The following is a 25152-nucleotide window of genomic DNA, read 5'->3' on the forward strand; positions in this document are numbered from 1 at the left end:
GAAGCTGCTTCCCACTCTGCGGGATGGCTCCCTCTGTTACGTTTCCAGGAAAAAAAAAAAAAAAAAACTTTCACAGACCCACTCAGAGCTGACTGTCTTAGTTCATTCCAGGTCTCATCAGATTGACAACCAATCCATTAATAGTCACAGAGTCCATCTTAGAAAGTCAGAGGCAGATGTCTACCCACAGAAAGAAGCTGCAACAAAACTTACTGTTGTCTAGAAAGAACTAGTTTTTTTGAAGGGAGTATGAAGGAGAGAAAGTTAATAATTGTAATTCTGAGAAATACAAGCAGAAATGTTTGAAGCTTATAAAGTAAATGAAGATTATGACTTGAAAATAAATCTTGTCTCTAGTCTTTAGAATATAAATTATGCATGAAATATGCACTGGAAAAAAAGCAATAGGATAATGGGGAAAAAAAAGAACAGGGATAATCCTACAAAATAGTAGGAGAAGAGAACAAACATGAAATTATCAGGGATAAACTTGGGAGCCAGGTAATATCTGGTTATAGGAAAACATACTGGGGGGAAGACTAAGACCAGAAAGATACTGGTTCATTGGAGGATGTGGAAGACCTCAGGAAAAGCAGTAAGAATGCCTTCTCTGAGAAGACAGATGTACACTCCATCCAAGCAAACAATAGATGACGAAGTAGACAAGCGAGAGTAGATAATGGAAAACGAACACATTATCATTTACCTGCTTGTCTGTGTGAGAGGTGAGAAAACCACCAGGGAAGAAAATGGACTCCAGTGAGAGTGTCTCTCATGTTTTCTCTTCAGCTTTTCACTTACTCTTTTAGACAGGATGTTTAAATGGTTATGAATAAGATTTAAGAGAAGTAGGAGGGAATCACAGAAGAAAAAATACAAAGGAAGATGTCAGAGAAAGGAGACAAGAACAAAAAGAGGAACTGGAGAAACAGAGGACAAAGGAGAGTAAAAATATGTATTAGTTCATCCAATACCAAATAAGCAGCCTTGAAAACATGCTTGTAAGTAACATTATACTGAGTGAGCAGGTTATATTTAAGAATATGCATTAATAACAATTAATTTTAAAAAGGCCATGATTTTGCAAAAGAGCAAAGAGGGATGTGTGGGAATGTTTGTAAGGAGGAAAAGAAAGGGGAAAATGATGTAATTATATTAAAATCTCAAAAATAAGATTGTCTTTAGGAAAGAGTTAAAGGAAAGATTATACAATATTCAGGAAACTTAAAATTCCTAAATTATATTTTTGTATATCATTTATTTGTTTGTTTGTTTGTGTGTGTGTGTGTATGGTCAATTATGCCTCTGTGTGTTTATACCACAAATGTGCTTCAGCACATGTAGAGATCAAAGGAAACTTGGAGAAATAAGTTTTCTCTTTTAACTTTCTGGGCTCAAACTCATTTCACAAGGGTTGGCTAAAAGCACCTTTACACACTAAACCGTCTTGCCAGCCCCTTAATTTATGTTTTTAATTTAATTTTAGTAATAGACCTATGATCCTAACTTTTATAGTGTTAAGAGTTTTCACATTTACTTACTTAGGATTTGATTCATTATTTATGGTTTCATGTATTAAATCAACCTGTCATGAGAAATGGATTATACATAAACAAAAATAATTTTCTAAAACAAGTGTTCTAGCATTATTTCACAAAAAAAACATGTTGTTTCAAGGTAGTCAAGACTTCTTGAAATTCCTTGTTTTAGTCTTCTAATGCTGATTAACAAATTATCACAAATTTGGCATTCTAAAATAAAACTCATTCTGCTCAATCAGAATTTTGTAGGCGAGAAGTTTGACATAAAGTGGTTGAACTGTTTGCTCAGTTTCTGTATGGGACATGAATCGGCATAAACCAGCACGTTTCCAGGATGCCTGGACATGGAACACTGAAACTTTCAAGTTTGTGGCACAATTCATTTCCTGAGTACCGGTTGCCTATTGCTCAGTTAAATTTCAGCCCTTAGCGGGTATCACTCATTTTTTTGCTACATATCCACTCTCTTTGCAAAACTACCAGTAAGGTATTTTGCCTGCAACATTGTGCTATTTTTTTTTTAATGTAGCTCGCCAGGGAAAGAACAGTCTTTTTTATTTGTTTGTTTGAATTTTCATTATTATTATTATTAATTAAAATTTATTCACTTTGTGTTTGTGCTGTAGCCCCCTCCCTCATTTTCTCTGGATCCCATCCTCCCTCCCACTTTCCTTCCTATGTCCCTTCCCTAGTCCACTGATATGGGTGGTCCTCCTCCCCTACTATTCGACCCTAGCCTATCAGGTCTGTCTGCATCCTATTTCCTTGTGGCCTAGTAAGGACACCTGTCAGGGGGGGGTGATCAAATGGCAGACAACTGAGTTCATGCCAGTTACTGTCTCTGTTCCCCTTACTAGGAAATTCATATGGATGCTGAGTTGCCCATGGGCTACATCTGAGCAGGGAGTCTAGGTCCTCTGCAGTTATGGTCCTTAGTTGATTTGTCAGTCACTGCAGGCTCCTCGGATCCAGATTTTCTGACTCTGTTGGTCTCTTTGTGGAGCTCCTGCCCCCTCCAGGTCTTTCTGTCTCCCCATTCTTCCATAAGATTCCCTGCACTCTGCCCAAAGTTTGTCTATGAGTCTCAGCCTCTGCTTTACTACCCTGGTGGGTAGAGTCTTTCAAAGGACCCTGTGGAAGGCGCCTGGCCTTTTTATGAGCTCATATACCATAGAGAATAATCTGTGCTCTTATTTAAAAACATTAACTGTTACATGGAGCATAGTAATCTAACTGTAGAGTGTCATATAGCATATTCACATATCCCAGGGATTATACTGGGCAAGAACAATGAAGAACAGAGATTCTCAAAGCGCTGCCCACAACACTTCTGTAAAAACACCAGCACCCTTCATCCTTCATATAAGCAAGAGGCTTACACGATAGATTATAAAATAAGTGTATTTTTAAATAAAATGTTATGCTAATTTAGGAATCACTAGTATGCAAGTACTTATAGATCTCTAAGTATCAAACCTAGTTTTTTAAGGTTAGTAATACAGAATAGAGGTAGATCTCTTACATACCCTCAGTGTTCAAGGATGTCAGTTTAGTGACCGGTCCTCAGCCCCTAAAGAGAAAAAAGAAAAACAAAAGCCTAAACATCAACAACTAAAACCATTTTCATTATTATGAAGCTCTAGGACAGCAACCAGTTTTCATAGTTTTTGCTAGTGAATGCTAGGAACTTTAGATGCAATTTTGTTTTATGTTTAAAAGATTTATGGCTTTTGTAGATGGAAGGAAAAACAGCTTTATGAAAATATTGCAGATCATGGGCCCTCAGCTGAAATATGGAGGTCAGAAAATTCTCCCATGCTTTATAAATAAATATGCATCAAAGCTGAGCACTGAATCTGGCAGAAAGAAGATCACAATTTATCACTGAATTGCGTGTCCGTGTAAGCAGTTTCTAAAGGAAAGCATCATCAAAAGTCAGTGCATACTTGAGGACCATTTTTGTACAGAGCAAGGTGATATGTCACTGTGAGATTTGTGTCTTGTAATACAGTTTATAGCAGCAGTTTACCTTGCTTTTAGAGATGGCAGATGCCTTGAGAGACCACATACACTTTTCCTTGTTTTGTATCCAAATCTTGCGAAATGGCTTTGCGAAAACATAGTTTCTAACTTTCCTCCTTTCCTGGGAGTAAATGTTCTTCCTCTTGGAAATTTTAGGTGGAATAATTAGATTATAATGAGAAGAGTGGTGGTTGTCGGGGGCTTGTTCCTCTGAAAAGCCTGCTTTCAGCAGAGGTGAGCAGAAGAGACCCAGATTGGCAGCTTGTGCTTCTAAAGCAGAAGGTGATCTTTTTCCTTGACAGCACCACTGTGTCACCAATACCATCGCCTCATCTGCTACCTGCAGAGAATGAAACTAGTTCATTCGTGATTTCAAATGAAGTTAAACAAAAGAGACATTCAGTTGGGAATGCTATAAAAAAAGCATCATTTTATACTGATTAAAATGATCTTTCAGTGTGTATGCATTTAAAGCTAAGGCCTGAAAATGAGACACATGCCAGCTGTGTGCACTTAGCTGACATTTTACCCAGGGATGATCGTCACTGTAATGCAAGATCCCTCCTTCCAACAGAGCCTCTTATTTTAGGTGATGAGATTATTTCACATCAAGAGCTTGACAGCAATGAATTAATAACCTGCAAGATGCAAGCTATCCACAGTGGCTGTTTTGGATCCTGACATAGTGCCCCACTTCAGAATAACCAGGCTTAACAGATGTCCTTATTTCTTGCTCAGGTATAAGTTAGGCAGAATGTAAGTCAAAAGAAGTTAGCTCACCAGGCATGATGGAATACATTTGTAGCCTCAGCTCTAAAGAAAATGTGGCAGAAAGATCATGAGTTAAAAAACAGCTGGGTCTATACAATTAGTTCTCAACAAGCCCAGGCTACATAGTAATATCCTATCTGAAAATAATAATAATAATAATAATAATAATAATAATAACAACAATAATAGTAATAGTAATAATAGTAAATAAAATAAAAGTTAACTCATTCATTCATCTTTTCAGTGCATGGTCAGTGAGTGTGACAATGAAATTAGACTCAGGCACATATGTATTCACTTCTAGCACAAAGCAAGGAGGAAACACCACAGGAAAGAGAGCAAACTGACATAAGGAGACTTAGACAAACAGGAGGCAGCAGAGAGTGTGATAGAGTGAGGCAGTGGTGGCAAGCTGTGTATCATGGGACTATTTTAAGTAGTGGCTGGTAACAAAGATACATCTCTCTCCCAAACTAACATCTACACAAGTACATTTTTTATAGATAACATTCAGTTTATATTATCAGAGGAGAATATTTAACTGTTTGACTTATATCTTGATTCAAATCACTGTACATCAGAAGCCTTGGGGTGCTTTTGTTTTGTTTTGCTTTTCGTTTGGCCTCTGTTTGTTTGCAAATCATAAATTACTGCTGGATTTATGCTTATATTACCACAAGTCCTAGAATGAAAGGTGTTCAAAACCAAGGTACAAGCTCCATCACAGTGGAGCTAGCTACTTAAAGGAGATCAAAACAAGAAATCTATCCAAGGGATGGTTTATAATTCACCTTTGTTTTTTATTTATTTATTTATTTATTTATTTATTTATTTATTTATTTATTTCTTAAATTTTTCATCAATTACACTTTATTCATTCTGCATCCCCCCATAAGCCCCTCCCTCCTCTCCTCCCAATCCCACCCTCCCTCCTCCCTCTGCTTGCATGCCACTCCCCAAGTCCACTAATAGGGGAGGTTCTCCTCTCCTTTCTGATCTTAGTCTGTCAGTTCACATCAAAAGTGGCTGCATTGTCCTCTACTATGGCCTGGTAAGGCTGCTCCCCCCCCCCAAGGGAGGTGATCAAAGAGCAGGCTAATCAGATTATGTCAGAGGCAGTCCCTCTTCACATTACTATGTAACCCAATTGGTCTCTGAACTGCCCTGGGCTACATCTGTGCAGGGGTTCTAGGTTATCTCCATGAATAGTCCTTGGTTGGAGTATGAGTCTCTGGGAAGTTCCCTATGTTCAAATTTTCTTGTTCTGTTGCTCTCCTTGTGGAGACCCTGTCCTCTCCAGCTCTTACTATTTCCCAGTTCTTACCTAAAATTCACCTTTGTTTTAAATGCTGATTTGAGAAGCATACTCTCCCCCGACAGCCAGACCCCATCGGGAGCAGGTACTTCACACAGCCAGTGTGAAATCCTTCAACTCAGAGACTCTTCAGTTCTCAGCAAATAAACAAATAAATAAATAAAAATGTAAAAATCAGGGGGCCAACTAATTATTCAAATGCCATGGAGATAGTAAATGGTAGAGATGGAATTTGTCCTTGAGTATCTAGGATCTAAACAGCATGGTTTTTGTTTGTTTGTTTTACAATGCACTGTAATTTTAAATAGGTAGTCAGGAATAAAGGAATGCAAGGTGTGTTCTCTAAGTAAAAGACTGGGTGATGTAATTGCAATAGTGAGCATCTTAATTTCAATATCAGGACTTTTTTTTTTTTTTTTTTTCAATGCAGTTTATTCAGGAACATTGAACAATCCTCAGACCCCGGGGAAAGCCAGCCCACAGCTTAAATAGCCTCTGGGTAGCCAATCCAGGTGTGCCACGGGGGCAATGCAGATAGGTCCACATACATGGAAGCAAGCCAGATCCTCAGCCTTAGCCAAATGTGGAGTTGTTCGTGACAGAGAGCACTCACCATCGGGAAGGTGGAAGGCAGAAACCAGCTCCATCTTTAAGGCATAGCATTCCGCAGCTCTCTACAGTTCCCCCTTTTTGTTTTATTTACAGTTGAAAATCACTTCTATAGATACCGTCAGAAGGTATAACAGAATATAAAATGTGTCTTTAGTTGTTTTAGATGGAAGAATCATTTTAGTAGAGGGCTTAAATTATCTGTTTTAAATTTTCATTTACTTATTTATTTTTATTTTGTTGCATGGTTCTGAAACTCAAATACAGACCTGAAACATGCTTATCTGGCCCCTTACTAGTCTTTTGTAGCCACAAAAGATCTTATTTTTATCATGCCTATATAGAAACCTTTCCATTAATTATGGAGCAGTCATTACAAAGAGCCTAATAATATCAGCATTATAGTTTTATCTTTTACTTTGATAAGTGACAAATATCTAGATAAATTATAAATATGTTTATATTGTTATTTAAATGAATAAGTAGTGCTTATAAAATTATTATGCAACACTAATAGAGTTACCATTTTTGTGTAATGATATAATTAAAATAAAATATGTAGAAATTAGATGAAAAAGTCATGAATTTTAGAGGATGAAGGCAACATGGGGTTTGGATGTGGAGATAAGGGCTGCAAATTTTATAAATGTGTGAAATTATCAAAAAATAACTTAAAGTTATAGTCAATTTTTATATGTTTATGCTGGACTAAATTTAAAGACCTATAGAAAGTTAACATCTGGCATTGTCAGTTACAATTTTCACATGTTTACCTTTAGATAGAAACAAACATTTTAAGCAGAAAGAATTCTTCTTAATTATGCTGGCATGAGAGTGTCTTTTATTGTTTTTTTTTCCCCTGTGGTGATTTGCACAATGCTAGCCCCTCACTACGTTCATAAATGTGACAGTCTATCATGTCAAGGTCGACTTATCATTTAAACAGTCCATTTTTCTCAGAACAGAATCACTGGACCTAGCAAATAGTGGGAAGATTTGACAGCTACTTCAAAAATGTGGGAGATGAATAAACAGATTAATTAGCTAAGATTCCTGATGATTTCCAGTGGTTTATGCACTGTCTGAGTGAAAATGAGGGTTTCAATTATCTGTCCATTAAGAATAACTTGAAACTTGTAGTTTTAACTGCTCTGAATGGTAAGTCAATATATGATCAATAAGAATGATCAATACAATATTAATAGATAATGATGCCTATTTCCTTATACAATGAGCAAGGACTCATTAGCTCTTGTACTTGGTAAGCAACTATGACATCACTTATTTTTTTAAGGAAAGATTTTTTAAAAATATTTATTTATTTATTATGTATACACAGTTCTGCCTGCATGTACGCCCGCTCTCCAGAAGAGGGCAGAAAATCTCATTATAGATGGCCTGAGCCACCAAGTGGTTGCAGGGAATTGAACTCAGGTTCTCTGGAAGAGCAGCCAGTGCTCTTAACCTCTGAGCCATCTCTTCAGCCCAAAAGGAAAGATTTTATTGACGATCTTCCATCAAGAAGATATCAAACCGGTCCTTTCAATTGACAGGAATTGGGGAATCAATAGAAAAGGGGGAAGTAGAAGCCAATTTGTTGATTTGACCATGAGAAAACAAAGCACTAAGGTTATTTCGTGCAGGCAGAGATAAGCCCAGGCTTACTATACATAATATATATACCATATATACTGTATATTTTATATATATATGGGACATATATGTTTCTTTCCAGGGGAGTTATTATGTCCTGAGTGGGAATTCTTAGGTTCTGTTAGCAAAAGGCCATGTTTGAGATGAGTAGCTTTCTTATATGGATGTCCATCAGGCTTCAATCCAATATTGAATGGGCTCTGAAACTATTTATTTTACAACATCTTCAGGAAAATTTTGTATTCAGAAGGTTCTTTATGGATGTATATATGTTTATAATTATTGATGGCATTTAATTTTTTAAATATATTTTATAAAATTTTTTCAACCATATGTTCCTTTATATAAGTGACAGTGATCCCTGCATAGCCACAGAGATAACGTTTCTTCCTTTGAAATATAGTTAGGATAGAATGTCATCAGTTCTGATTCTAAATAATGGTGCTTCTCTATCCCTTTTTCAGCCAGCAATTGCAAACCCTGACATCATGTTTATTAAAATTCACATCCCATGGGACACCCTATGCAAGTATGCAGAGAGGCTGAACATCAGAGTGCCCTTCAGGTACTTTTATATATTACTTCATTTTCTCCCAATATTATTAGGATGAGTCAGTCTTTTGTAACATCTAACAGCAATAAATGTGAGCCTTTATTCAGAGAAAATTATTTCATTTTTAAATTTTGGGCTACATTAGACAGTTTTCCCCTGAAATTGTTGGCTAATGTGGTGAACCTTTTGATTCCCTGGACATGCAAAGTCATTTCCAGACATACTTGCCTAGAGATGAGGTAAAATAGTTATTTTCAGATTTTAACTTTAAGAAACTCCCAAGATCATTCCCTGTGCTTATCTCATGGGATTTTATTAAAACTCTGATAATGGTTAACAAGAATTGTTTTTCAGATCAGGTCATCTAGGACAGTTTCTGAGCTCTGTTCTCAATATCAATCATTAAGGGATGAAAATAGATCACCTTCTTCTAAGTCCTTTTGGACAAAGAAATGTGTGGCCTAGCTGGGGTATCTGGTGTTCAGTATAGAAGGATCCAATCCCTCTATTGTGTCCCATGTCCTTAATCATGTAGCATTCATTGTATACACACTATATGCAGAATGTTCACTCATATTGACAATAGGTGTGTTTCCTTGAACATGGAGTTCAACAGATCCCATCAGAGGCTAAAAAGGAGTAAAATATTCAGAGAAAATGTACATGTAAGGGAACACTGAGCTCAATTAAAAAGCTTGATGAAAGTTTTCTGAGTTGGTAGCATGCAGGAAACAAACCCTGTAACACACTGAAAAGACTTATGTCAAGTCTCAAGTGTGTTCAAGAAAAAGAAGATGCTGATATAAGTTTCTTCAGACATCTGAAACATCTCAAGCCTTGAAATATGTAACATCTATCATTGTGCAGAAATAAGCAACTGGGTATTATTTACACTCAATTCACGCTATATTAGGTGTTTAAGCTACCTAGAAATGATCTAAAATTGCATTAGGATATCTGTAGATTAGTACAAAACTATGACATTTTTATAACTGTGTATATTCATACACTACTATATATGTAGTGTATAGTTGAACTAATTCTCTTAGAAAATGGAGAAGTCCCTGTATAAAATCATCACTTATTATCACCATCATCTTCGTTAGCAAAAGCGTTTAATGTTTTAAAGAACAATTTTTATTATTGCATTAATTAAATGTTCTAAATTATCCATAAAAATATTTATTTGTGAAATCTATTACATTTCACAAAGAAAAGCCATAAATTGAGTCAGTAAGATAGCTCAGCAGATAAAGACACTAGTTGCTGAATCTGAGAATATGAATTTGAGCCCTATTTCCCACATGGGTAAAGAAAAAAAATTCCTTCTGACCTCCACATGAGTGTCGTAACACCTATGTGCTTACACACACACCAATAAGTAAATAAATAATAGATAGATAGATAGATAGATAGATAGATAGACAGATAGATACAGGCAGGCAGATAGATAATAAAAATGTAAATAAATAGTGTTTCATTTGAAAGAGAAAAAGAAAAGCCTGCAAATTTCAAATCAGTACTAATATATGCATGTAAACTCTTCTGTTTGAAAAAAATATTTAAAATGCAAATTTAGTGTATGCAAAAAAGCCATAAAATTTTCTATCTGAATTTAGTATTGGAATATGGCAAGAACATTTTAAATCTTTCCAACGACTGTGGCCTGTGTTTCACTCTAGATAAAACAAACCCAGTTACTGAATATACATAAAGGGTATTTACTAAATTGACTTCCATGATTCAGTGTGGGCAGTCGAATAAATGACTACTTCACACTGAAGAGGCTGGAAACCTGGCAGACCATCAACCCACAGGGCAAGGGTACACAGCAGTCCCGGTCTGATCCTTAAGGCTTGGAAGATTCCTGGAGAACAGCTGGTCTTCAGTGCATGTTGGCAGCCTGAAGAAGCTATGATCTGACGTTGGTAGAGGATAGCAGCAGCAGTATTAACTGCACAGATGAACTTGGCAGCCATGAGGTTAAGGCAGACAGGCAAAAGCAAAGCTTCTTCCTCCTGCTTTACTTGTGCTGCCAGCCAAAGGGTCACCTACATTTAAGGTGGGTCTGGCCAGGTCCAGCAACCTGATAAAGAAACCTCCTCCCAGGAGCACACAGAGGCTGCCTTAGTTGACTCCAGATCCTGTCAAGTTGACAGGTGAGATGGAATGTCACAGCCTGTGACTGAAGTTAAACGTGGCATCTCAGGGAATTTCTAGAACATTCATGACTCCATCATAACTGATGTCTAATTACTAATTATGCCACCATGGGGCTGACTGAGCTTCTGAAGTTTTAATGGTAAAGATAGAGGGACATTTTGGAAGGTCCAAAATATCAAATTCCTGAGTTTCAGTGTCTGGATGGGTGGGGGACTCCCCTATCCTGAAGAATAGGACAGAGGGGGTTTTGGAGGGAGGGTGGGACTGGGAGTAGAGGAAGGAGGGGCCTATGACCAAGACATAAATTGAATTAATTAAAAATGAAGAAAAAAGAGGCTATAGAGTAAATTATTCACAATATAACCTTTTTACCTGAAACCAAGGTGTTACACTTCCTCTTTACAAATCTTTCCCACACTTAGGACTTTTTGTGTTGTGGGCTACTGAACTCAACCAAGCCTGTGCACATGGCCACAGATATAAAAATCTCACTGAGGGCTCACCAATAGGTGCATACCTGGAGACAATGACTCCTCCTCTTCTGGCATCAATCAATAGCCAATAGTTTCCCAGTAGGGCCCCATGAATCTCTCCCTATCCATGAGTGGATGTTGACAGATCTAGTCTTAGGAAGACTTATTCAGGCAACAATAGCTACATTCATGATTTCAATGAGTGCACCAGGCCCAGAAGATAGCATTTCACAGCCTTTCCCTCCGTCAGTTGATTCTTAACATTCTTCATGCCTCTTTTTTTCACGATGCTCCCTGAACCCTAGAAAAGGTGGTATAAATGTCCTGTTCAGGCTTGAACACTTGTTCCCAGCACCATGTGCTGCCCTGAGCTCTGTATTCATAGTTGTCTACTGCAAATCTACCAGATTAGCCTGTGAGCTAATCTGTATTGCTTAATGAATGGCAGGTGTGGGAGGGCTGAGCCCAAAGGAGGCAGTGTCATTTGTGAGTAGGTGGTCTAGATTTGTATAAGAAAGCAGCAAGCCATAGGAAGCAAGCCAGTAAGCAGTGTCTTCTTTGGCCTCTGCTTTCGTTCCTTGAGTTCTTGACCCAGTTTTCCTCGGTGATGAAATATTACATGGAAGTATAAGATGAGATGAACCTTTTCCCCCAAGTTACTATTTGTTTTATCATGGCAACAGGAAAACAATGTAGGAAAAATTTACATTTGTTTTTAGAAGATGGATGGATAGATTGGACTTTATGTACCACAGAAGTAAATAATGCTTTTATTATGTACAGTTACAGAAGACAGATTTTAAGATAATCAACAACAATGTATTCAAAATAATCAAGGCATGTTAGAGGGCTTTTTATTTCACACACACACACACACACACATATGTATATATGATGAATTGTCATTATACTTCTGAAACTAAAGACATATACATTTATTGGCCCTTGTGTTATAATGTAAAGGCTTAATTTCAAATGTCTTCTTAATTTACTAAGTATATAAAAGTGGAGTATCCATATACTTAATATTGTTGAATACTGTCACTTTCTGGCCTATTTTCCTCAACTTATTTTCTTTCTTTTTTAGGAAAAAATGTTACTACACAGACCAGAAAAACAAATCAATGAGCAGGTTGGTGAATGATACATATTTTTATTACCAATTTGCAATTTACAAAAACATAAAGAACAACACATATGATTACACATTTCATCAGTTATAAATTTTAGAAAGAAAATTGTGCTGATTTCTTGAAACAATTTTAACATGTCTTGCCACAAATAAAGTGAAATAATTTTTATTTTACTATTTTTTTATGGACAATACAGAGTATCTCCAAGATATAGTGCTATGCAAGAGATAGTTTTGTAAAAATAAAACCAACCAAACCAAAAAAAAAAAAAAAAACAAAAAAACAAAACCCTGTTTATATATGGTTAACTCTGGCCAGTAAACACTAAGGGATAAATAATGGCTGGGTATTTACCTTGTTTCTAAAGATCAACATATCTCTAGGCACCTTTAGAAAAAATAAATAGTGCATCATAATTACCTTTTAATTGAAATTAAATTTTCATTTACAAAGCAATTTTTCATGTTCGGATATTAAGGCATCATGAAAGTATTCTGCAAGGAAGACAGAACACAAAGTAGCCGGTGTTGCAGACAGGAGAAAATAACAGATTCTCTTACGTTCCCCACGGCAGTCTCAGCCAGAGCTTTCCCAGATGTTGAGGCAGTTTGCGCTTTAGTGAGATCCTGTGAGCCCTCTGATCTGTATTTGTAAACTACGTAGTCTTCCTCCTTCCCCTAGTTTTTAGTAAAAGAGTAAAACTATGTTAGAAGCAATTTTCATGTTTTACCTGAAAACCCAGCATTACAAAGATATCCAGCACAATAAACACGTATGGGTTTTGATGATATAAGTTGCGTTGGTGTGACCGTTTGGAACAAAATAAACAGTGGCACAACACTCATTTCTCACCTTGTTACCTCGACCATTTGAACACGTACTACACTGTTTCTGTTGTCCATTTACCTCTCACGTTGTTTTACCTAATAATGGAAAAACTAAACAAAGAACAAGGAAATAAATTAATTAGGCTCTAAAAATCTGGTTTCAAATCCAGGGTCAATGTTTTTTCATCGTCTGAGACAGTTTTTCCATTCTCTTATTTGCGGAAGTCTAAGTTGGTAATGGTGTTTGCTTATTTTCTGTTAACCATGAAAGGTGACGGTTGAAGGTCCTTCTATAAACGTTACACATCCACTTACAGGTTGTTTTCGTTCAGCCAGAGATCATGGGCCGTTACATGCTGCAGTTCATCTGTGTTATTCAAGCGTCCTTGGGGTTATTCTTTGTGACCCTTTGCTGATGTAGGATAAATGGGATCGTTTCTCTTTACAGCCGAAGACATGAGCTCAGGATTGTGTCTAGTTTCAGAAGCTGACAGATAGAGCGCTCCTCAGTCGTGTAATATGCACATTCCGTTGCCTTTGAAAAGCAAGGCTGGATTTTAAAAAGCTAGAGGAATTGACCTGTATTCTAGTGCTTCCACAGGTCTTTGCGTTGACCTTAAGATACAATCATATTTTATTAACCCAGAGGCTTTCTTTACGATGAGAATCACCTCAGAAACTCCTTGTTAGCTTAGGTTTAAAATAAGCGTTGTAGTCCCTCCAAGCTGAACATGATGGGCATCCCAGTGATGGTCCAGCTTGGTAAGAAATCATCAAGATTTTACATCCGAAGCTTTTTGGCAGGAACTAATTCTTATTTAAAATTCCTTACTGTGATTTTACATATTAGAATTGCTTGAATTAATTAAGACACAGCCTTTGCTGCCTGCCCTTTTTGATCTTAATATTTTTTTAAGTTCGAAGAACTGACAAAGCTCAGGTTAAGATACGTTATATATTTTTCAAAAAGATACATTATATTTACATCTAGAGACATTCTGTCCTACTTTGACTTCCCTGTTGCAGTAGATAACAAAACTCCCCAGCATCCACCATTATCACTGTGGAAACACTGAAAGGTATTTTTAAATGAAAACAGCTGTTGTTATAGTAACAGAATTTAGATTTTCAGAATAAACACTGGAGGTCAGCCTTTTGTTTTGATTTATTTTTCACTCTGTAAAAGGAAAATGATGAAAATTATTCCAATTTACACATATATATGTATATATAATAGTCATTTACTTGCCAATTCACACTTTTGTAAAGACATGTTTACAGATGCACACATATACACATCTTTAAGAAGTTTATTATACTACCTTTTTAAAATACTCCTTCATATCTCCACCTATATGTAAGGTAATTTAAAATATTTTCTACAGAAGTATTATTCCTCTGAGAGTTCAAACATATGCAGGATTTGTTTCACTACTTATCTCTTCTGTGAGAAAACAGGAGTGTGTGTGCCTGTGTATGTGTGTGTAACGTGTATGTGGTGTAGGTGTATGCATCTGTATAATGTATGTGTTTACATGTGTGCAAGTGTGTATGTGTGTAGACATGTGTGTATGTGTATGTATGGGCACATGTGTGGTGTGTGTGGGTTGCATGTGTTTGTGTATATCTGTGTGTATCTGTGTACAGGTGTGTGTATACATGTTTACATGTGTACATCTGCAAGTGTGTTATGTGTATATACATGTTTATGTGTGTGATGTGGGAATTTATGTATTTGTATGTGTATATATATGTATTTGTATGTATGCATGAGTGTGTACATGTGTGTGGTGTGTGTATGTATGAGGCATGTTTGTGTGTGCATGTGTGTGTGGTATGTATCTGTCATCTAGAATCTTTTTTCCCCTAATATTTAAGAAAACTGTCACAGAAACCTAACATTGCTCTGGGAAAAAAAAAAGACTTATCTAGTTCTAAAATTTGACTTTATTCCAGGGTACAAAACTATTTCAAAAGAATCAAGAAGTGGATGTCCCAAAACCCAATGGTTCTTGACAAGTCAGCATTTCCAGAGCTGGAAGAGTCAGCCTGTTACACTGGCCCTTTCAGCAGAGCCAGGATTCACCAGTGAGTGCTCATCCCTTTTCATTTCATTTATGTTCTGGCTTTGTACTTTTGTCTTCTTGAGGTTGCTTATAGAGATTAAATAACTGGGGCATTTCCATTGGTCACCAAATAGGTCATACAATTGTGTTAGAGTTTATATTTAACTTAGGAACATCACTAAGTGGACTTTGATTCTATATTAATTTCATGTCTCAGATATGAGCACATAATAATTAAATATTAATATATAGGCTGGTAACCTAGATATTCTTCAGAAGTAATAACTATGTGGGATGTAGAGAAGGCTCAACAGTAAAACCACCTGACGCTTTCACCGAAGAATTTCCAGCACACACGAGGAGGCTCACAACTGCCAGTGACTCCAGTCACAGGGGACCCACAGGACACATGGAGACTCCTGACTGCCTGTGACTCCAGTTACAGGGGACACACAGCACAAATGCGGAGACTTACGACTTTTGGCAAAGACATGGTTCATCTTTCAGAGAACTAAAGTACCTAGAACCAGAGTGTTACAATCCAGGTCACTCTACTGCTTGGAGACTCCCAGGACATTATTAAACAGATCCATCCTCTCATCCTGAAATTCCCTGTTTGCTGTTTGTAGCAACCGTGCTCACAAGGCCTCTTGCTACTCATTCCCACAGAGGGATATTTTAGGGTGTCAAGGGAAAATGAGAACTGTAGGTATCACTAAACTCTGTAAACTGGATAAGCTAGAGTGGAAAATGCTGCAGTGAGGATGATACCAATTTTTAATGTGATCTGTTTAGAGCTACATTGCCTGAAGTAATACAAACACTACCTAGTAAGTGACAAATTTTCTCCTAATCTATGATAAACAAGATAAACAGGAATAACAAGACCTCTTTACAAACTGAAAGAAGATGCTAAAATGAATATTTGACAATTATCTGTATTTCTATAGGCATTTTTAATCTGTCAGTTGATATTGTTAAAAAGGATAACCTTACTCATCCTAGAATGTCCTATATATGTTACCTTTTATTATATAGACAAATGGGTGGACACCCTGAAATTCATGTTTATGACTATATTTTGTATTCTGCTCTAAATATTTAAACCAGACCCATTGTCTTAACAGCTTTATAATAAACAATAAGGACACCTTCTTCAGCAATGCTACTCGAAGCAGGATAGTTTACCACATGCTGGAGCGCACGAAATATGAAAATGGGATATCAAAAGTGGGTAAGAACGTTATTTTACAGGCATAGTTAAAAGTATAAAAAAGTTCTATACATAATAATTGAAGTTTTTTTTTACCTTTCCTCATTAAGTATGATATGCTTAACATATTAGAAAAAAATTCTATAAATATTTTTTGTTTCTAACTTTCATTAAAAATATTTTGAAGGGCATTTGGCCTGTACATCAAAAGTAAACTATACATATACTTAAGAACAAAATTTATCTAAAAAAATAGATTTGTAATGAAAATATGCATAGAAAGGGTTCAGCATGGCTTTATAATATAAAATTAGAAACATCAAATATGCTACATCCACAATTTTTGATACTTGAGCCCATTAAAAATTATGTATTTTATCTTTATCAGTATAATTTTAAGAGCCTCTATCTGTTAATATATACTTATATAATTAACTTCTTTTGTGCTGCATGTTAAACAGTTTATGATACAGGTTTTCAACTCAGCGGTTAAAAATGGTTTCTAGCTTATTATTGGATTTGAAAAACCTTCACAATTCAGTGGGTAAAGATGAGCAAATTACAAAACTATTAGTCTAATGTATGTATTTCTAAATACATAGAAATAAGGAAATAAATGAAAGTCTAGAAGAGTATGCAAGAAACATATGAAAGCTTATATGTGGAATATTAAATTACCACTTTCTTTTAACTTATTAAATTTTGTGTCATTTAATAGGGTTAGCTATTTAGTACATATATAGTAAAAAAGAAAACTGGAAGATTTGTTACTAGATTGCAAACCTTACACAGAATTGGGAATAAAACAAAGCTAATACATAAGTTAACTTTTTATTGTGAGGCTGACTTGCAACATTGAGGAAAAAAATGTTAGCCAAAAGTCCTAAAGTCTTTTTAATCAAAAACTTACAACCTGTGGAAATGATCATCATGCTTTCCTGATTGTGCTATGATGGAGAACTACACAGGTAAAAAGAATAACATTTCATGTTTACTGTGTTTGGAAGAATCTTCAGGGCCTAGTGTTTTTTTCTGATTAACAATTCATTTGTGGCTGAGCAATCAAAACAGTTATCTTGGATGCTAAAACTTTATTCAAAACAATAAGAAAATCTCTGAAGATACAATAATTGAAACCATAATATGAGTTGAAACTTTTCCTTACAGTGTGGAAACTTGTGGTTATACGTTTAAATAACGTTTCAAAATATTATAAAGGTATCACACATATCCTTTGTGGAAAATATGTTAAACACAGAAGAGCTAAAATAAAAATGATTCCTTATTTTCAGTGACAAATTTATAGAAGAAGCTAAAATATATTGTTTCAAAATATAAGTGTGTGCTTATTTATTTATTTATTGCTTAAAAAACTTACAAAGTACTTTCTAAAGTCCTTACATATTATACAAAAATACTGTGGCAAATTACTGTACAGCACTCTCTGATAAGCACTCATTATATTCTATTTACTGAGCATCTAATGGAATTGTGCTTACCCTATGATAAAGGATATCATATTTACAAATATGTGTACAAATATTACAAATAAGTGTACAAATATTTCTGTCATGCATAAAAATTCCTCTTTAGAACGTTGTCTCGGTGCTCATTCTCAACAGAAAACCTCCTATAGGCACCTTCACTGATGTCAAGTCTGACTATGACATTTTACGTCCTTTCCGCTTAGCACAAACAAACGTTTCTAGGTGCAGCAATCTTTCCTGTCAAGTGTTGGGAACAGAAAATTCTTTGACTAAACTTGTGGGATTCAGAAGAGGCTGAAAAAGTTCTTCTTGGTACATGTGGTCCCAACAAGTGGAAATGAACCATGCACCGCACATCATATTGAGATATTCCAGAATGAATCCTTGCATCTTGTGAATGCGGCAAGAATACATCTAGGCTGACTATCACCCTCTTTTTCAGAATCACTGTCCCTGTGGTTGATAGGGCGATGGAGGTCATTTGAATTACTTTGAGTCTTAAAATTACTTTCTGTCCTGTTCCCTGTTTTCTCCCTCTTCTGATGTCCATCTTGTTTGCCTTTCTGAATGAAGATTGAGCATCTTATCAGGGTCCTCCGCAGAGGGCTTCTGAAAGACTCTACCCAGCAGAGTATCAAAACATATTCTGAGATTCATAGCCATACTTTTTGCAGAGTGCAGGGAATCTTAGGAAAGAGGGGGAAAATAGACCTGGAGGAACAGGAGCCCCATAAGGAGAGCAACAGAACCAAAAAAATCTGGGCACAGGGGTCTTTTCTGAGACTGATACTCCAAGGACCATGCTTGGAGATAACTTAGAACCCCTGCACAGAAGTAGCCGGTGGCAGCTCAGTCTCCAAGAGGGTTCCCCAATAATAGGAACAGAGACCATCTCTGACATGAATTCATGGGCTGGCTCTTTGATCACCTCCACCTGAGTGGGGAGCAGCTTTACCAGTCCACACAGGAAGACAAAGAAGCCAGTCCTAATCAGACCTATAGGCTAGGGATCGATGGAAGGAGAGGAGGATCTCCCCTATCATTGGACTGGGGGAGGGACATAGGAGAAGAAGAGGGAGGGAGGATGGGATTGGGAGGGGATACAGGAAGGGGGTTACAGCTGGGATACAAAATGAATAAACTGTAATTAATAAAAATAAAATAAATAAGTTTTTGTTCCATGTGCGTTTATATATGCTTTAAAGAAAATCCTTCATTGAAATTGACTCAAAATTTTGTTCTCTTTCTAGGTATCCGTAAGCTTATAAATAATGGTTCATACATAGCAGCATTCCCTCCTCATGAGGTAATTTTGAAAGATATTTTCCATTTAATTAAAGAACAAACTCATTCTCTGGGACTCTATTGTTTACTTTCTGTTGATGTGATCAAGCACCATTACAAGTAACTCATGGAAGGAAAAGGTTATTTGGGCTTCCGTTTCTAGAGGGTTAGAGTTCATGATGGGAGGAGCATGGCAGCAAGAGCAAGATGGTGGATGAAGCAGAAAGCTGAGAGCGCCCACCTTCAACAACAAGAACGAAGCAGGCTGCGACTGTAAGCTCCCAAGCCTCACCCACAGTGACATACCTCTTCTCCTGGACACATATCCTAAACCCTCACAGCTCTACCAGCCAAGGACCAAGTGGTCAAATGCCTGAGACCATGAGAGACATTTCTCATTCACACCATTACAACACCTAAACCATTTCATTCATTTAGATCTGGGTGCCCATATCTACAACAGTGGATTAATACCCTATTACCATCTCTTATTTGCACAGGGAGGGGCCCCAGCTCCTACACATGTCTACAGCTTTCCCTATGGGAGGAAGCCCATTCTCTACAGGGGCAGCTTAACATTCTAGCTACCCTCTGCTCCAAAACAATGCATCGTGTTTCAACCCGCTTGACATGCACAGCCATTCCAAATAAGACAGGTTTCCGGCTTGTAGTTCTTATTTCAGAACTCCTGAAAGTCATGTATTACCTCCATATATTACTTCCCTTGTTAATAACCAGATTATTGCCTTGCTACAAGTTGCTGTGGATGGCGCTTACCAACTAGTACAGCATTTGTGGAACTCCTCATTAGCCTCTACTAAGCATATTCTTGAATTATGTTTCTTAAACTTGTTTCACATCTTAAAATAAATTACGATTTTCTTTTCTGTACTTTCAAAAACCATCATTCTTTTATTTTCACAGTTTTAGCCATGAGCTCAAAAGTTAGATCACATGAAAAATCTGCAGCTCTATATAAATAAATGAATTGGAAATAAATAAATAAAATGAATTGGAAATGTATTTGCTAATGAGTTAAATGTTCCAGGTGGATTATTTCTCATTTGAGAAAAACCCTATCTTAGTTACAGTAATAATAATTCCATTATAAACATATATAATCCAGTTACAAGAAGGTAAAATATCAAAGGCAGTTATAATCATAGGAAGCCAAAAGTTAATGATCTCCACATAATGCCATGTATAATAAAAAACAGGCAGTAATCATGAGCAATTTGTTCATATGATTCATCTTGTGAGCCGACACATATTTTCCCATGATTGTGACAACACAGATGGAAGGGAATGTTATTCTCTCATTGTATATAAAGGAACACAGCTTAGAAAAATTAAACACCATTTCAAATAGCAAATAGTAAGTAGCTAAGTGATCAGAGAAGCACATCTAAGGGACTAATTTAACAAAGGGAGATTTGGTTTATTCTCTTGGTACAGTCATTTTCTCTACAAAATGAGCTTGTGCAGTGACAACTCACTTGATTTTTTTTCATTGGAAATCTGCCGGCTGCCATAGCTGGGTGGTTGATGACAATCGTTTTAATTTATGTATATAAATTATTTAAAATATAAATTCATAACACATATACACCAAAAGAATAAGAAGTACAATTGGGTGAATTGTCAATATGTTGAAAATAACTGTGAAACAATAAAAATGGGCTTAGAAAATGTCTATTGACTAGAATTACTATTTACTCATGGGATAAAAATCAAGATTATGAAGAAGAAATTATAGTCAATAATATTACTCTACAGTCTGATAAGGATACTTTAAAATTTATGTCTTTCTTTTTGATTGATGTAGGGTATTAAGTCCAGTCTCATAATCTTTATTCCTAGTTAAGAGGGTTGGTTTTTTTTTTGTTGTTGTTTTTTGTTTTGTTTTGTTTTGTTTTTCTCTTACAAAACTGACAATAGCTAGAGGAAAGTAACAAATCTTTTTAGTGAGAACTGACAGGAAAGGGTAAACAAAATGGGCCAGAGGTGCATATGTATGAGAAATACTTTTTTCTAAAACATCAGGCAAATATATGCAGGTTTTTAAGGATGGATCGTGGAGACAGGGTCAAGCAAGGATCTGGTTAGGGACACTGTTGTTGTCTGATCTTTCAGAGAGGCTCACAAGTGCATGAGTTGAGTGAGTGCAGTTATCTCTTCAGCCAGTTTTCCCTTGCAGCCCACCACTTATCAGTGTCAAGCTAGAGCAGTGTGGTTCTTGTTGGTAAGTGTCTGATGCACAGTGGTTTCCCAGGTAGCCTAAACTTTAGCACATAGACATTTATATGGTCTGACCACAAAGGCTGGATGAATGCCATGTATTGAATTTACCACCACTGACTGCAAAAGTGTGGTGAGTTTGCAGACAGCAACATAGTTTCAAAAGCAAGTATTCTTCTCCAGTGGATATGCTCCTCTTGAAATAAAGATTTTTTTTCTCTCCTCTCTTAATTTCCAATCGTTAGGCCTTAAATATTTGGGCTATTTTAGGAAGGATACCTTGGTCTTGCACTTTGAATGTGTGTCACTCTTGCCCTATTTTTTTTTTCTATTTTATTAAAGAGTCAGAGATGACATGCACATATGTTATCTCTTTGCAAGCTTGAGACACTTGAAAACCAGGGCTCAAGTTGTCAAGAAAGCTTCATAAGGACTCTCAGCCCCTGTGATTGGGGAACCCTCGACCACAAGAAACCCACACAAAAATTTTTGAAAGAAAAGTTATGTTTTAACTACTTAAATTTTGAAATATCTGACATAAATTTTTAGGACCCTAGGGTCTAAACACATAGGTGGCTCTAAAGGTTATAACACCATGCTTTTAAGTTAGCATTTATTTTTGTAACATCTGTAAGTAAAAGAAAACTCGTGTGTGCAGCTCACTTAGTAAAGCAAAATGCTATTCAGTTCCTCAATTGAAGATTATAATACAGAACAACTGATATTGTCAATAATAATGTTTTTTTTTAAGTAAAAGAAATTGAATTCCAGAAAATAAAATATACACTCTCTTTTCTTAAATAAAATAGGCCCAACTTATTTGAAAAATATTCAAAACATTATTGTTACAGAACTATCGTATTTCCTGTGATAATGGCATCTACCCTTCCAGTGGTGAGCTTGAGTATTCAATCTCTATTGATTTCATTAAGTTGATAAATTACCCTGCTAGGGATATAGTAGTCCTTATTTAGTTCAAACTTTGGTAAGAGAATGTACTCTAATCTACGTTATTGCATCTGTCTCAGGGGGCCTACAAGAGTAGCCTTCCCATCAAAACCCACGGGCCTCAGAATAACAGACATCTGTTGTATGAGCGCTGGGCACGCTGGGGAGTGTGGTACAAGCATCAGCCTCTGGACTTAATCAGGTACTGCAGACGGACTGGTTGGTAAGAAGTAGCTAACTGTTCTTTTGTCATTTTCCCTGGCCTTGGAATTACTCTTATCACAGCTGTGTCAGTTAGAAAACAATCTGCAGAGAAGAAACCACTGCATGGCGTTTCAGTGGAAGGAACTCAGTGCAGGGGATTGGCTACACAATGGATGTGAAGAACCATTAAGCCAATCAGAGGCTGTTAACAGCAGAAATTGACTATCACCTTAAAGGGTAAAGGGGAAATTACATGGTGTCTATTATGCATTCCAGGTACCAGGTGTTGGTAATACCAACAAAAGGAAAATGATCCTGGGTTATACGTTCTTTGTATCTCCTTGTCTAACTTCATCATAAGTCTTTTACAATGAGGCCAGAACAATTGACTACCTTAAAAATCAAAACAAAGGGAAGCACTCAACAGCTATGAAGGCAGACAGGAAAACAGCCAATACCGAACCTGTGCGTACATGGTAGTCTGTCAGGATTCACAAGTGGTTAGTTCCAGAACTCTTCTCAAGTACCACACTTCACAGTGTCAATATTCCTTCTATACAATCGTGTAGTGTTTGCACGTAACCTCTACATATACTTCAGCATATTTCCGACCATGCCGAAAGTTTTCCTAATAACTAATACCATGTGAATGTTAGGGAAAGGGTTGATATTATGTGTTATTTAGGGATGAATGGCAATAAAAATAGAACATGCATGCTTAGTATGGACACAACCATTTCCATCTATGGGTGCCAGAATCTGTAGATGTAGACGTTAGTGATACACAGGACTGGATACATTTGACTTTCAAAAGGTGTTTTATCTTTTCAAGAAAGTACTTTCTTATTGGTAGTTGCTCTTAACTCATCTGTCTGTCTGTCTGTCTACCTATCTCTGTCTATCATTTATATGTCTATCTATATATCTTATATCATCTATGTGTCTACCTATCTATCTATCATCTGACATCTATACACCTATCATCTATTATTTGGTGACAGTGTTTCTCTATATAACCTTGAGTGGCCTGGAACTCACTGTGTAAATAAGACTGGCTTCTAACTGACAGCTCTACCTACCTCTGCTGAGATGAAAGTAATGTATTTCCATGCCCGACTTCAGTATCATTTTTCAGATATTATGTTTGATTTATGCACTTTATTTTAGTGAAGAAAACATTGTTTATACAAAAAGTATATAGTACGTGATCTTGATTAATCAACTATTGATGCATATCTACAGAATAAAAGAAAAACAAATTCATATTTTCAGTCTATATGTGTTGAAACTTTTATCTGTTTATAGAATATAAATATGAAGTAGCTTAAAACACTCTCAGTCTGTGTCAGCAGGAACTCTAAAGGTGTGCTTGAAGAGAATTCAGTAAAGAATTATATATAGAAATGGAAAGTAGGATCATGAGAGACAACACATGATGACATGTGCAGGGAAGAGTAAAAACCAGAAGCAATTGTTAAACCTGATCTTAAAAGATGCAGAGGAGAAAGGACTTGCCATAAGCAACTAATGACTAACCATGGGAAGAGGTGCCAGATACAAGCTGTGACCTGAGGAAGAAAGCAGCTGTAGACAACTAATGACCCAAGATAAAGGGATCCACCTATCAGATACATCTTGAAAACAAAAAAGACTGTCCGGAAGACAGAGTTGTTTTAAATTGCGGATAAGGGTGAACTCTAGGGACACGTGGTGGTAAGAGGAGTAAGCGCTTGGAGATGCACGGTGTGAATATGCAGCAAATGTTAGTAGCTGAGTATATCCACAACCAGCCATATGTCCTAGCAGCCATGGCAAATACCATTATTCCAATTTATATAGGTAAAAAGATTATTGTTTTGGAAATTTATGGATTCTACATAGTGAGATGTGCTGGTTCACAAAAATACTTATAGGAACTAAGATGATGGTTTTTGAGTTAGCATTTCAATGTGAGCAGCCATTTCTGTCTATAGGTGACATTGCTATTCTTGCTTCAGCAAACACTATATTTTGAATAAATGGGTTTCCATTACTAACATCTAGGGTTATCCAACGCCTATTGTTTGATTGCTTATAGAGAAGGGAATTTTCCTGAAAAATATAAATAAATAAAAACATGTGTTAGTTAAAGTGACTAAATAATGATGCACTATGAAAGGACCACCAGAATAAGGGGATGTAATAAAGGAGTTAAAGGTGATATTTCAATAGACAGTACTTCCTAGGAACTCAGCGGTGACTAAAACAGAAGCAGTGATGTAGAAGATGATATTCCGGTTAACCCACATGAGCTCATGCATCCATTTTGTACAAGGCACAGTGCTCCAGAGCATTAACTGTTTGTAGTTAAGTTGTGCATGGGTCTTTGTGTTGATTCCTCTGAATAATGAAGGAGAAATGGTGTGTGATAGTTGGTTCATTTGATCATAGCTAATGGGTTTTCTGCATGCAACTCTAGTATTGTCATATTAAGTAAGGAAATGCCTTATCGTGATATATGAAAGCCAAAAGTTGTCAATTCATATTTTTTCCTTTAAATGAGCAATCGTTTCTGGAGATGTATTTATATTATTTTTAAATTGAGTCAAGTACTTAAAAGATAAAGCTTATTTAGTTTCAATCTAATTTCCCATGGAAACTATTTGACATCCA

At 36.4% G+C, this 25152-nt stretch overlaps 1 protein-coding gene across 2 annotated transcripts in view; it reads left to right on the forward strand.

Moving 5' to 3' along the window:
- Positions 1–25152, forward strand: part of Ano3 (anoctamin 3) — a 261999-nt gene that overhangs the window by 146326 nt on the left and 90521 nt on the right. For both annotated transcript variants that reach the window (XM_060371385.1, XM_060371386.1), the window contains 6 exons: positions 8376–8476; positions 12188–12232; positions 15017–15148; positions 16254–16360; positions 19077–19132; positions 22377–22498. In XM_060371385.1, coding sequence (XP_060227368.1) covers positions 8376–8476; positions 12188–12232; positions 15017–15148; positions 16254–16360; positions 19077–19132; positions 22377–22498 — 563 coding nt within the window. The remainder of the gene's footprint in view (positions 1–8375; positions 8477–12187; positions 12233–15016; positions 15149–16253; positions 16361–19076; positions 19133–22376; positions 22499–25152) is intronic.

This window comes from Meriones unguiculatus, chromosome 18 (genome assembly GCF_030254825.1).
Source record: "Meriones unguiculatus strain TT.TT164.6M chromosome 18, Bangor_MerUng_6.1, whole genome shotgun sequence".
Lineage (NCBI taxonomy): Eukaryota > Metazoa > Chordata > Mammalia > Rodentia > Muridae > Meriones > Meriones unguiculatus.